Below are 12,762 nucleotides of genomic sequence, written 5' to 3'. Positions count from 1 at the left end.
TGCTCATTTCACCACTCGACCCAACGGATTCTTCGGACTAGTCAGCGAGCATATCGAATGGAGGTCACAACTGTGATTGACTTGCTGAATAATTATGGTTGTAACTTGTTGATTGCCCTCGGTTGTCAATAGTACTTTGGAACCACAAGCTACCACTTATTCAGCAGCTTCCTGAACCTGAAGTAGAACGGCACCTATCCCATAACCACTCACTCTTCGCAGTGTCCTCTATTTGCTGGAATCACTCTGTCGTTGTGGTATACTTCCGTAGAAGAGCTTTGTACAGGTATTTTGTCCGCTTCTGTCATGATCGCATTAACGATGTGGAATAGCACTAAAAAATTCTGTATGAACTTTTCCTTATGAAGTTTGATCTTGTTTTTTCGTTTTTGTTCTGATAATTGTGCTTGCTGCTGACTGTTGCCAAGTGTTTCCTTGAGTTCGGCCTAGAATTTGTCCTAGCTATATATCTTCTCTTCATCGTTATCGAACCACAGTTGAGCTTTGACAAGTCCATTTGCCAAACACATTTTGTCATTACACCTGTTGTATTTGGCGACTCGATTAATCGTTTTAGCCATTTCGTCGGGTCCTGAAAGGCTTCTCCGGAAAACACTGATGGTTGTCTGAGGTGCAGATGACTTACTAGTATTTTGAATCCAGCTGTATCCTGAATGTACGGATCTTAGGAATGATGTACTACTTGCATTCCTGTTTCTGCACGTTTAGGCGACGGCTTCTACGTTGCATGATTGGAAACACGGTAATGTAGAAGTTTTGAAGCACCCAGCGTCTCCATCAATCACTCTCATGTCGAAACCTCAATCAAGCGCAAATCCGAAGGCAGAGTCGCCGTTGAAGTACTACACTCGACAAGGAAAGCACGTTTATTACTGATACCTACGTACAGACATATCAGAACTGAAATCCTACAGGCTGAGTGAAGATGTTTGTACAAAGTACGAATATTCTACCTTGTAGTTATTTATAGAAACATCGAAAGTTACAGAACACGCAAACGTTATAAACATAAATTATTTCAGAAACTTCCACAAACGCCGGCCGGGGTGGCCGAGCGGTTCTAGGCGCTACAGTCTGGAACCGCGCGACTGCTACGGTCGCAGGTTCGAATCCTGCCTCGGGCATGGATGTGTGTGATGTCCTTACGTTATTTAGGTTTAAGTAGTTCTAAGTTCTTGGGGCTGATGACTTCAGAAGTTATGTTCCATAGTGGTCAGAGCCATTTGAACCATTTGAACTTCCACAAACGATAAATACTGAGTAATTGCTGGGGAAGCGAAGGCGCCGGTTTGAATTGTCAACCCCCAACAAAACAGCCATCGACAATGACCACCACACTGCACTGAACGCACTACAGATGACGGCCATGTTCGTAACCACCTTAAAAGGACAGACCAGTCGCTGGACCGCTGTAGATGGTGTAGGGAGTGTACTAGGTGGATCTCCACCGCTGACATAAACCATGTGCCAGTCGACTGAACGAAATCAGCTTAGTCAGAATGGTACAGTGAAGACATGACAAAACGGCCGAAAGGAGCTATCTTGTTTGGACGTGGTTGGTGACGTATCCCGATTTCTTGGTGTATCGGCGCAGACCATGTACCTACAAGTAATTGTGTACCAGTTGCAGCCATGTAATGTAATATAATAACAGTAATAAAAGATCCTAATGACAAAGATCGAAGACAAGTGCTATGCATTGTCAGTTACAGTCGGGTCAAAGCTCTCCAGAAATTGCAGCTGATACTAAATGCAGGTCCATCTCATCCGCGAAAATTGCGAAGGAACGTGCACATTTGGAGTCGGATAGCTGGCAAAAAGACCAGTGTTGACAGTACACGTATCTGCATGTATTAAATGGCCCAAAACACAGAAACTGGACCGTATCTGATTGGAGGGATTTATTGTCGACCATTTCGCTTCTTTTCGAATAATGCGTGGCATCGAGAATACCGACTGCCAACGAGGCGTTTCACTTGCAGTGTGCGGAAGAGGAGGGCTGAAGTCTCATGGTAATGGTTAATATTTCATAGTATTTTCATCAGTTCCTTCAGGATAAACTGGTGATACAAATTAATTGTAAATCACTCTGAATTCTCTTCTTGATAACAGTTTAATTTCTAGTAGTAGTAAGAGGCTTACAGTCTATGGCAGAAATATTGTTTGCCTAGTATGTCATGCACACAAGACAGAACTACCTTTATCAAATATCTTTAGTCAAAGGGAATCATTATTGTCACCTTTTATATATTTCTATTTGTTAACAATGTATATCTTTGGGGAATTTCAGCATGCACCACCAGTGAAAAACAATGGCGTAATATCCTGGTATTTTACATTGCTGTGGTGTGTTTCTTACAATGCGTCATATGTTTTCCCATTTCTACAACAAGCATAACATCCCACAAGTGCTTAAGCTGCGCCAGGTTGTGACGTATAGTCTTGACTGTGTAAACCTTGCAAACTTTGACGATGGAACTTTTCTTTTGAAGTAAACGTCGCAAACAAAAACCTGTAAAATAAAACCGAAATACAACATGTGATAGGCTTTTATTATATATATCACTTTCTCAGTGTACCACGTGGAACCATTGCTGACGTGTTAAAACAAAATAAAATTGCGAAAGTTAAGTTTACTTTTTACTTGAGCAGTCTGACTAGCAACACGAAGAGGGATCGACAACACCACATGGTTCAAGTCGATAACAGTTTATGATATCTCAGTTTTGTATTACTTTCTGTTCATAAACATCAATATTAAAAGAAAACAGACAAGTGGCAGAAGCAAAATGGAAAGAAACTCCTTGAAATTTGAAGAACTTTCAAACTCAAAATTATGTCTACACATTATCTAAAAATGTCTTAAAAGAACTCAAAGTCATTGCAGTCATCCAACAGAACTGTGGATGATTTCCGAAGACACCATATCGCAACTCGTATCAAAATGACAAACGGACTTTAAACTTTCTGCTACGCAAACGAGCACCGATATTTAACCTGATACTAAATTAAATATCCCAGAAATTCAGCAAAAGATGCCAGTAATTCATAAATACGATCCTAGTAAAATACAATTACTGCTATTAGCAAAAACTCGACTAAAGCGGAAGTACAGAATGAAGTGCAAGTCAGCGTTTATCAAATCTGCAACAAAATAAATTCCAATGTTACTTATAATCCGTCCTGACTGCAAAATGTTTGTTCATATGGCCGGTTTCGGTTCATCTAGAACCATATTCAGATCTTTAACGATAATGATACTAATTTACTATTTCATGAATGCAAATCTTTTTCATCCTATCTAGTCAAAATCAAATGTACCAGAACGTACCTGATATTTCGGTTACAGGAGTAACCCGTCCAAATACAGCAACTTTCACATGCTGTGTCACATAAAATTGGTTGGCAGAATGCACGTCATTTATATTAATTATAACACTATTACCGACAGGTGGCGTCTGGTACATTTGTTACATGAAATACAAATAGTGGACAGATCACGTCCTAAAACAATAATATTTGCCATAGCGAAATCTTATTACTTTCAAGGATCTGGAAACAATGTTTTTTTTATGTTAAATGATGTTATGCGCCCGTACAACGGGCTACAGAAACAGAAAACCAATAGTAAGCAACCGCACACGTAGCCAGGAAATGGTAGTAATAAGGAAACAATGAAAATCATCTGAAGAAATTCCATGGCAATATGTCCCACTAAAGAGGGAAATGTTTTAGGAAATCTAAACGCCGATGTCCATTTGCAACACTTCGGAAAAGACGCACAACACTTAACAATCACTGGGAAGACTGCACTAAAAGGTCAGCACGAAGATGACACACCACAGTCAAGGGCAGATGGGAGGGGGGACCTGGACAGATGAACGGGGAAGAAAGAGGGGGGAAGGAGAGGAAAAACGAAAGGCGGGGGGGGGGGGGGGAGTGAAACGACAAAGGGAGACGACTCAGAAGGGGGGAGCAGGGCAGACGCGAGAGGGAATGGGGAAAGGCAGAGGAACGAAAATGCAAAAGGAATCAGGGCAAAGAAGGGAGGGAGAGAGATGGTAGACGGGGAAAAAACAAGATGGAGGGGGGAGGGGAAGAGGGAGCCCAGGAAAAGGATAAAGGAAAGGAGGGGGGTGAGGATTAGAGTTGATAGGAGGGATAAATGAAGGGATAGAGGACATCATCCGGGAGGGGGAGTTTTACGGAAGCCACGTTTGGAAAGGGGATGAAGGGTGTATAGATGGAGGGCAAGGGGGACACAACAGTGAAGGCGCGGCAGAGGGCGGGGGTTGGAGAGGAGAGGAGCAACCAGGGGATGGGGGGGATCAAGGTGGCAGGAGGTGTAGGGTATGTGGAAATATTCGAGGAATAGGAGCAGAAGGGGGAAAGGAATCAGGTCGTAGAGGATCCGCGTAGGGGACGGGAGGCGTATATGGAAGGCGAGGCGGAGTGCATGACTCTCGAGAATCTGGAGGGACTTATAGAATTTGGAGGGTACGTTATCGATCGAACCCCTCTCGTATGTACCAGGTGATCAAAAAGTCAGTATAAATTTGAAAACTTAATAAACAACGGAATAATGTAGACAGAGAGGTAAAAATTGACACACATGCTTTGAATGACATGGGGTTTTATTAGAACCAAAAAAGAAATAGTACTGCTAGACACGTGAAAGATCTCTTGCGCGCGTCGTTTGGTGATGATCATGAGCTCAGCCGCCACTTTCGTCATGCTTGGCCTCCCAGCCCCCCAGACCTCAGTCCGTGCGATTATTGGCTTTGGGGTTACCTGAAGTCATAAGTGTATCGTGATCGACCGACATCTCTAGGGATGCTGAAAGACAACATCCGACGCCAATGCCTCACCATAACTCCGGACATGCTTTACAGTGCTGTTCACAACATTATTCCTTGACTACAGCTATTGTTGAGGAATGATGGTGGACACATTGAGCATTTCCTGTAAAGAACATCATCTTTACTTTGTCTTACTTTGTTATGCTAATTACTGCTATTCTGATCAGATGAAGCTCCATCTGTCGGACATTTTTTGAACGTTTGTATTTTTTTTTTTTTTTTTTTTTGGCTCTAATAAACCCCATGTCATTCCGAGCATGTGTGTCAATGTGTACCTCTCTGTCTACATTATTCCGTGATTTATTCAGTTTTCAAATTTATACTGACTTTTTGATCACCCAGTATATCTTGCACTGTCGTTACATAGTATAGAGTGTATCACATATTTTCTACATTTTCTGACGTTTTTCGTTTCACTCACACGGTTTTCCCTTCTCTGTTTGCGTAGTATATTTCTTTTAACAAGATAACATTATTAAGTGAGTTACAATACATTCTTATACTTTTCATGGAACGGCGTTTTGCAGGGTGTGTGAGGCCCTCTGGCGGTAAAGTTCCTCTGACTTCTCGCCTATGTCTTCTCACTTACTTTAGTCGGTGTTTAAACTTTTTCGCTTCTTCCCTAGTTATTCTATCAGCTTTATATTATGTTATAAGCACCATAAGCTTGTTGTTGTGCATGTTATTATTTTTACCTACAATAACCACGAGGGCATCTCAGATCATGTATTATCACTTAGCCATGTCCTTTTAACTGTACTGTACAATTTGCTATGAACAGTAGCGCGACTGACAGTACGACTCCACAAGAACTGGGGCCTAGTTTACACCATAGTTTAAATATGTCAGACCTTGCTAAGCTTGTTTTGTGACGATGCCACTATGGTTTTATTATATTAGGACACGTTATAAAACAGGTATACCTCGTTATGTTTTAAGCACATGTTTCCACATCCATGCAAGTAATGATTATTTGTTATGGCTCATTTTATTGTATTAAGACATAATCTGTCCACTAGTTGTATTTCATTTCGCACGTTTTGCTGCTGTTCTGAAAATGATCATTAATAACCGAAACCGCTAGTCTAAGGACCAAAACGTTTGTGATCAGTGACAGAAATGAAGGAAATTTATTCTGTCGTAGTTTCTGCCTGTAATTCTTCGTGGAAGTTTGACCATACATTTCCATACCCTGTAGGAACGCTTAAGATGTGGAATGTCATGTAGACGCCGTGAGTGTTCGACGTTTGGAGTGCACCTGCTGCTTAGCGGCCGCCAATGAGATCGCACTGAGCGTTGGGTAGAGCGCAACTCTGACAACAAGGAACTGTACAGGGAGCAGACGGTCAGCCTACCAAGACACCAGACATACCGTTAGATGCCGTTAACTGGTCAGAAACTGATGCAGTTGCACCATACGAGTCCCTGCGTACTTTCAGTTCTTTGTCTTAATACTCATTTTTACAGGCATCAGTAATAAACTGAAATGTCATTAACTAATTTCAAGTTGTCGATAGTTTTCAAGTACTGTCGATACTTCTTCGGTTCTGTAGTCGGGCTGCTCAACTGAAAAGACTTATATTCAGTATTTTACTGTATGTAATTTTAAACAACTATAAAATTTTGTTGTTTAAACCTTTGGCGTAAAGTCGTACTCTTATAATGATTTATCCTGTGATCTCTCGGGTTTTCTCGGCGTGACTGATTGATACTACGCTTTCTCGTGTTCATCAACTCGAATGAATACCCGAAAGATGTATTGCGGCTATAGTTTTAAGTACATCATTGAAATTGCGCTTTTACGGATTGCGTTTGTTAAAAATAATTTGTCAAATATGTGTGCAGTGTCACAGTAGAATAGCTTACATACGCAACAAGGAGGGACACACCTCGCTCATCTCCGTTCACAGTGTGCTTTCCCAAGTGTGCTTGTGAGTGAACTGCTGCCTCCTTTTATGTTGTGACAGCGCTACATTAAAAAGAAATTTAATTTTGCTGTGAGCTGTGCAGAATCATTGCTACGTTATTCGCATTCTGTTTTCTATCAGTTCTGAACATGAACTGAAATTGAAATTTCGTAGACTTCCCCATGATATCTCAAGATTGGAAATGGAAAACATTTTCAGTGCTACTTGCTCAGTACTCTGTTGCATGTCTCTATAGAGTTGGCCTAGGTGCAAAACCATAGAGAAAGACTTTCAAACATTAGTTAGTAGATAGTGTATGGCCTTCGTGCAAAGCTGTTCTTCCCTCTGGAGTTAGAAAATTTAAAATGTTGGAGCAGTGATTATCTGTTTACTACAGTCCTACTCTAAAATAACGTATGCTGTATTGCTGTACTTGTATTACGACAAATAAAAGGTAGTGTATCAGCATTAATGGAACTTGCAATAAAAACTGTCTTCCTGGTATTTTGTCGAATACTGACGCAATTCAGACTATGGCTTTCCAGAAAACATAAGATGGCTCTTGGAAAGAAAACAGAACAACCAGTCACCGAAAATAATTTTATTTACTTACACAAATAGCGCCGTTACCGGTTCCGATATCGGTAGTATATCTACAAACGGCCGTTAATGTTTATATTACATTTCTTGCTATTTAGGTTAACTGTTGGAAGTAAAAAAGGCAAAAACTAATGTAAATAACATTACAAGTTTTATAAACTAAAACGGCCGTCTGGTGATGAACCTGTCACATTTGAAATCGGTAATGGCGTGCTATTTGTGCAAATAAACAGCGTTGTTAACGGTGACTGGTTGCTGTTTCCTTCTCTGCAAGACTCTGGTTGCAAAAAACTTTCTTACTGGCACGCAGAACCAGTCAGTAACTTGGTATGACAGTTAGAATGTTCTTAATAAAATATTTATTTTCTTTTTTTACCAGTGGTGAAAAAGACAACAGAAAAGATATAGAAATTAATCTTAGTAAACTCAGGCAGGTGTGTAGAATAATCAACAAAAATCTTTAAAAACAAACTAGGAAAGATACTCAAATTAAATTCTACAAAACTGTTGCAGTCCCCACACTGGTCTACGGGAGCGAAACCTGAGTGATTACCAAAAGTCAAGAAAGCGGCACCGAGGCACAAGAAATGAAATTGCTAAGAAGAGTTAAAGGCAGCTCAATAAAAGACTAAAGAGTCAGTATACAAGAGAAAAACTAAAAAAATTAGTTTAAATGGTAAAATTCTAGATTATAGAAGGAAATGGAACCAACACTTACAAACAATTGACAGACTCCCGTCAAAGGCTAGAAATTTCAAGTGGCAAGGAAGAAGACATAGAGAAATACCCCGGAAAAGATAGGTACTGTAACAGGCAATTTTGTGGTACAGCGGTGAGCAGTACAGTTCGTACAACATTTCAATTTTTTGGCTAGAATACACTGATTTGCAAAGTTGCTGTTTGGTCTTCAGTCCTGAGACTAGTTTGATGCAGCTCTCCATGCTACTCTATCCTGTGCAAGCTTCTTCATCTCCCAGTACCTACTGCAACCTACATCCTTCTGGTTCAAATGGCTCTGAGCACTATGGGACTTAACATCTATGGTCATCAGTCCCCTAGAACTTAGAACTACTTAAACCTAACTAACCTAAGGACATCACACAACACCCAGTCATCACGAGACAGAGAAAATCCCTGACCCCGCCGGGAATCGAACCCGGGAACCCGGGCGCGGGAAGGGAGAACGCTACCGCACGACCACGAGCTGCGGAATACATCCTTCTGAATCTGCTTAGTGTATTCATCTCTTGGTCTCCCTCTACGATTTTTACGCTCCATGCTGCCCTCCAGTACTAAATTGGTGATCCCTTGATGCCTCACAACATGTCCTACCAACCGATCCCTCCTTCTGGTCAAGTTGTGCCACAAACTCCTCTTCTTCCCAATTCTATTCAATACTTCCTCATTAGTTATGTGATCTACCCATCCAATCTTCAGCATTCTTCTGTAGCACCACATTTCGAAAGCTTCTATTCTCTTCTTGTCCAAACTATTTATCGTCCATGTTTCACTTCCATACATGGCTACACTCCATACAAATACTTTCAGAAACGGCTTCCTGACACTTACATCAATACTCGATGTTAACAAATTTCTCTTCTTCAGTAACGCTTTCCTTGCCATTGCCAGTCTTTATTTAATATCCTCTCTACTTCGAACATTATCAGTTATTTTGCTCCCCAAATAGCAAAACTCCTTTACTACTTTAAGTGTCTCATTCCCTAATATAATTCCCTCAGCATCACCCGTCTTCATTCGACTACATTCCATTATCCTTGTTTTGCTTTTGTTGATGTTCATCTTATACCCTCCTTTCAAGACACTGTCCATTCCGTTCAACTGCTCTTCCAAGTCCTTTGCTGTCTCTGACAGAATTACAATGTCATCGGCAAACCTCAAAGTTTTTATTTCTTCTCCATAGATTTTAATACCTACTCCGAACTTTTCTTTTGTTTCCTTTACTGCTTGCTCAATATACAGATTGAGAAGCATCGGGGAGAAGCTACAACCCTGTCTCACTCCCTTCCCAAGCACTGCTTCCCTTTCATGTCCCTCGATTCTTATAACTGCCATCTGGTTTCTGTACAGATTGTAAATAGCCTTGCGCTCCCTGTATTTGACCCCTGCCACCTTCAGAATTTGAAAGAGAGTATTCCAGTCAACATTGTCAAAAGCTTTTTGCAAAGAGAGACACATTTTTCGTCATTCTCCAGTTACACATCAGATTTGAAGTTTAGAACGTTTTCCATCCCCGCTCAATATTTGTTGTTCCTGCGGCTGGGGTAAATAAAAGTCTCGGCACCAGCTATCGCAATTTGCTACACGCCTTAGCCCCTGCCACAGCTGTTACCAGTCAGCATAGCCTCGCGACCCCCGCCGGCGAGCCGTCCTGTGAGAGTGTGAGCCGTGTCGTGGTCCGCAGGGCGACCCTTCCCGGTGCGCAACTGCTCGCTGTGGAACCAGACGGCGTCCTCCGTGGAGGTGGTGTGCCAGCCGGGCTTCGACGGCGGCCTGCCGCAGCACTTCGTGCTGGAGCTGCACGCCGCTCCCGCCTCCAGAGCCGGCACCGCTTCCAGCTCCAGCGCCGGCGCGCGCCTCAACGTCACCGCTAGCGACTTCCCCTCCTTCGTCCTCACCGACCTCGAGCCCGACCTGACCTTCTGGGCTGCCATCTACGCCGTCAACGCCAAGGGCCGCAGCGTGCCAGTCCTCATCGAGGAGATCACCTCCAGGGACGCGGAGCGCAGGACAGGTCGGTGTTACCTATGATTTTCAGCACTAACAACGACACTCCACGGGAAACATTACTGGAGTGGCATGAAGCTTCGGCCCGTTACTTTGATTAGGGCAGGCACCGTACCGCGGTTAGCCGACCTAGACGAGTTAGGAGAAGCCCGGAGTATTTCCTATCTTCACTAAATCACTTAACGCTGTCTTACAAGGGGGCCATGAGACGTTCTAATCACGGATTTCGATAACTCCAAGATACTAGAAGGAAAGTCAGCGTTGGCCGTAATTTTGATTGTTTATTGACAGCAAAATCGATTTTCAATCACATAATGATCATCTTCAGTGCCGTAGTGTACAAATTAAAACTCATTGGCACTGGCGTCAAGTTATTATCAGTAACCAGAGCTATGAAACGATCACAATAATTTAGTTATTGAGGTATTGTGATGCCTATGAGTTTTAATTTGTACACTACAACACTGAAGATGATACGTGATTGAAAATCGATTTTGCTGTCAATAAACCATCAAAATTACGGCCAACGCTGAACTTCCTTCTAATTTCACGTATATGGTCGTTGTGCACACAGCACTCTATGGAGTCACCAATGAACTCCAAGATATGTTGTAGTCCTAGCATGTGGCTAAGGGCCTTTAATGCGACGGTCTCTAGTTTCCGAGAATATCCATATAGTAATTTTATGACTTTAGTCGTATTTCGATCAAGCGAGCTTAGCGCTGCGAGTAAGTCTCGCGGCTACCACACTGACAGTATGTTTTCAAATCCTGCCCACCTACCTTTTTCGGCGTCGTCGCATGGAATATCATTAAATAGAATATGCCACGCAAAATTATTCAAAACCAGTGATTTTCGTTGTAGTTATTTCATTAACAAATCAATCGTTACTACAGAATCGTCTTCCTATTGCTCGGAACGCTTATTGTACTACAACAGAAATCTGAGCAGTGTTTGTCGCAGAGTCAGACGAATCACAGATTCGTAGAGCACCACACACATGTAATGGATGCTACTACTTGGCAAGCACACGGATTTTTAGAAGCGACACCGTCCATTTAAAACAGAAAGTTTGTTCTTTCTTCGATCGACTTTGATGCAAACCAAGCGTATTTCATCATTCCTGTGAAAGTAGGTGCACTAAACTGATGCAGAATTAAAAAATGAATATTTACGGAATCCTCCCTCGAAGTGATGGCGCTGTTGGTATTTAGCTTTTTGAATGTTTTTCGTGAAAATCTTAAAATGCCTGCGGTTTTAGTACGATTGGGTGCGATCATTTTTACGCTACAAGTGCATATTTCTCTTTCATCTGGAAAGGTCTGATCGTAAAGTGTCTGATCAGTCTGCCCTCGCCACAAATCTGTACGGTAAAGAGGTTTTTCTTGTCCCACGTACGGGACAATGACAGATTTTAAAAAATTCTTCGTAGAGCGCTTTCGTGAACCTCCTTGATTTCGTGCTGCAGGTCAAAACTACATTTTTAATTTACGAGTCAACATGACAACACATTTTTTGAACAATTAGTACAAACTCCACGAATGGTTCTTGCATAAATAAGAAAACGGTCGATATAATCTTTCCTGATGGAAATGGAAATGAGCGTTTGGCGTCATTGGCCGGGAGGCCCCTTGCGTGGCAGGTCCGGCCGCCTTAGTGCAGATACAATTGCATTAGAGGCCACACTGGGCAACCTGCGCTCCAGATGGAGATGAAATGGTGATGAAGACAACACAACACCCAGTCCGTGAGCGGAGAAAATCTCCGACCCAGCCGAGAATCGAACCCGGCCCCGCAGGACGGCAATCCGTCACGTTGACCACTCAGCTATCTTTTTTTTCCAATGTCAGACTTACAACCTTTGCTGACATAAATTTTGTTGTACTACCGCATAAATAGTATCTACAATGTCCAAATGTTGACAAATAGTGGATAATTAGAAAATTAATTAATTAAGGAAATGAATAAAACGGAAAATGTCCAAATGAAAGACATGAAGACATTGCGGATAGTACAAATACAAAAGAAACATGCTCCTGTAGCAATGAAATGAGATTCGTGTCGGGGGCGACACCTGCTCACGACCCGACGTGAGAGCATCTATCGACTCGTTCTCCAGACGTTGGTGTAAGACTGGGTCGTCCTCTCGAAATTAACTAAGGGTCCGTAAGTGTGATCGATGTCTATCTCGGCTTCTTCGCCTATCTCATCTCTCACCCGTCACACCCCATCTGGCCGGCGGGTCGATAAATGTAAGTCGCAAATAATTTGCGAAGTCTTGCCTATATTTCTTATGCTGTTGCAGCTTCGTGTGTCTATCCAGGAGAAAATGCCAAAAATCACACCCTCAGGTGGCTTGCAGAGTATGGATGTAGATGTGGTTGTAGATGTAGGTCTCTAGTTCAGTTGTCAGGAGTTTTTCTGTCACTATCCTTTCTTTCATCGCTAGTAATGATTTGTATATGTAAAAAATGCTAAGTTCTACTGGGTTTTTAGTCTTTTTTAAACTTCATGGGCCCTGTAACTGGTTGATTGGTCAGTCCATAGGAAGGCAAGTCTAGTAAGGGAATGCGTCTGAAACCGACATTCAGGCAGAGGGCAGTATTACGCTATTAATATTATTAACTTGT

At 42.1% G+C, this 12,762-nt stretch overlaps 1 protein-coding gene across 1 annotated transcript in view; it reads left to right on the top strand.

The window, feature by feature from the left end:
* Nucleotides 1-12,762, top strand: part of LOC124761130 (neural cell adhesion molecule 2-like) — a 228,074-nt gene that overhangs the window by 169,353 nt on the left and 45,959 nt on the right. The window contains exon 9 of the mRNA XM_047249111.1: nt 9,810-10,139. Within this exon, the coding sequence (XP_047105067.1) occupies nt 9,810-10,139 (330 nt within the window). The remainder of the gene's footprint in view (nt 1-9,809; nt 10,140-12,762) is intronic.

This window comes from Schistocerca piceifrons, chromosome 1, assembly GCF_021461385.2.
Source record: "Schistocerca piceifrons isolate TAMUIC-IGC-003096 chromosome 1, iqSchPice1.1, whole genome shotgun sequence".
In the NCBI taxonomy this organism is placed as follows: domain Eukaryota; kingdom Metazoa; phylum Arthropoda; class Insecta; order Orthoptera; family Acrididae; genus Schistocerca; species Schistocerca piceifrons.
The sequence above is the reverse complement of the archived record's forward strand: the minus strand, read 5'-3'. Positions and strand labels throughout refer to the sequence as shown.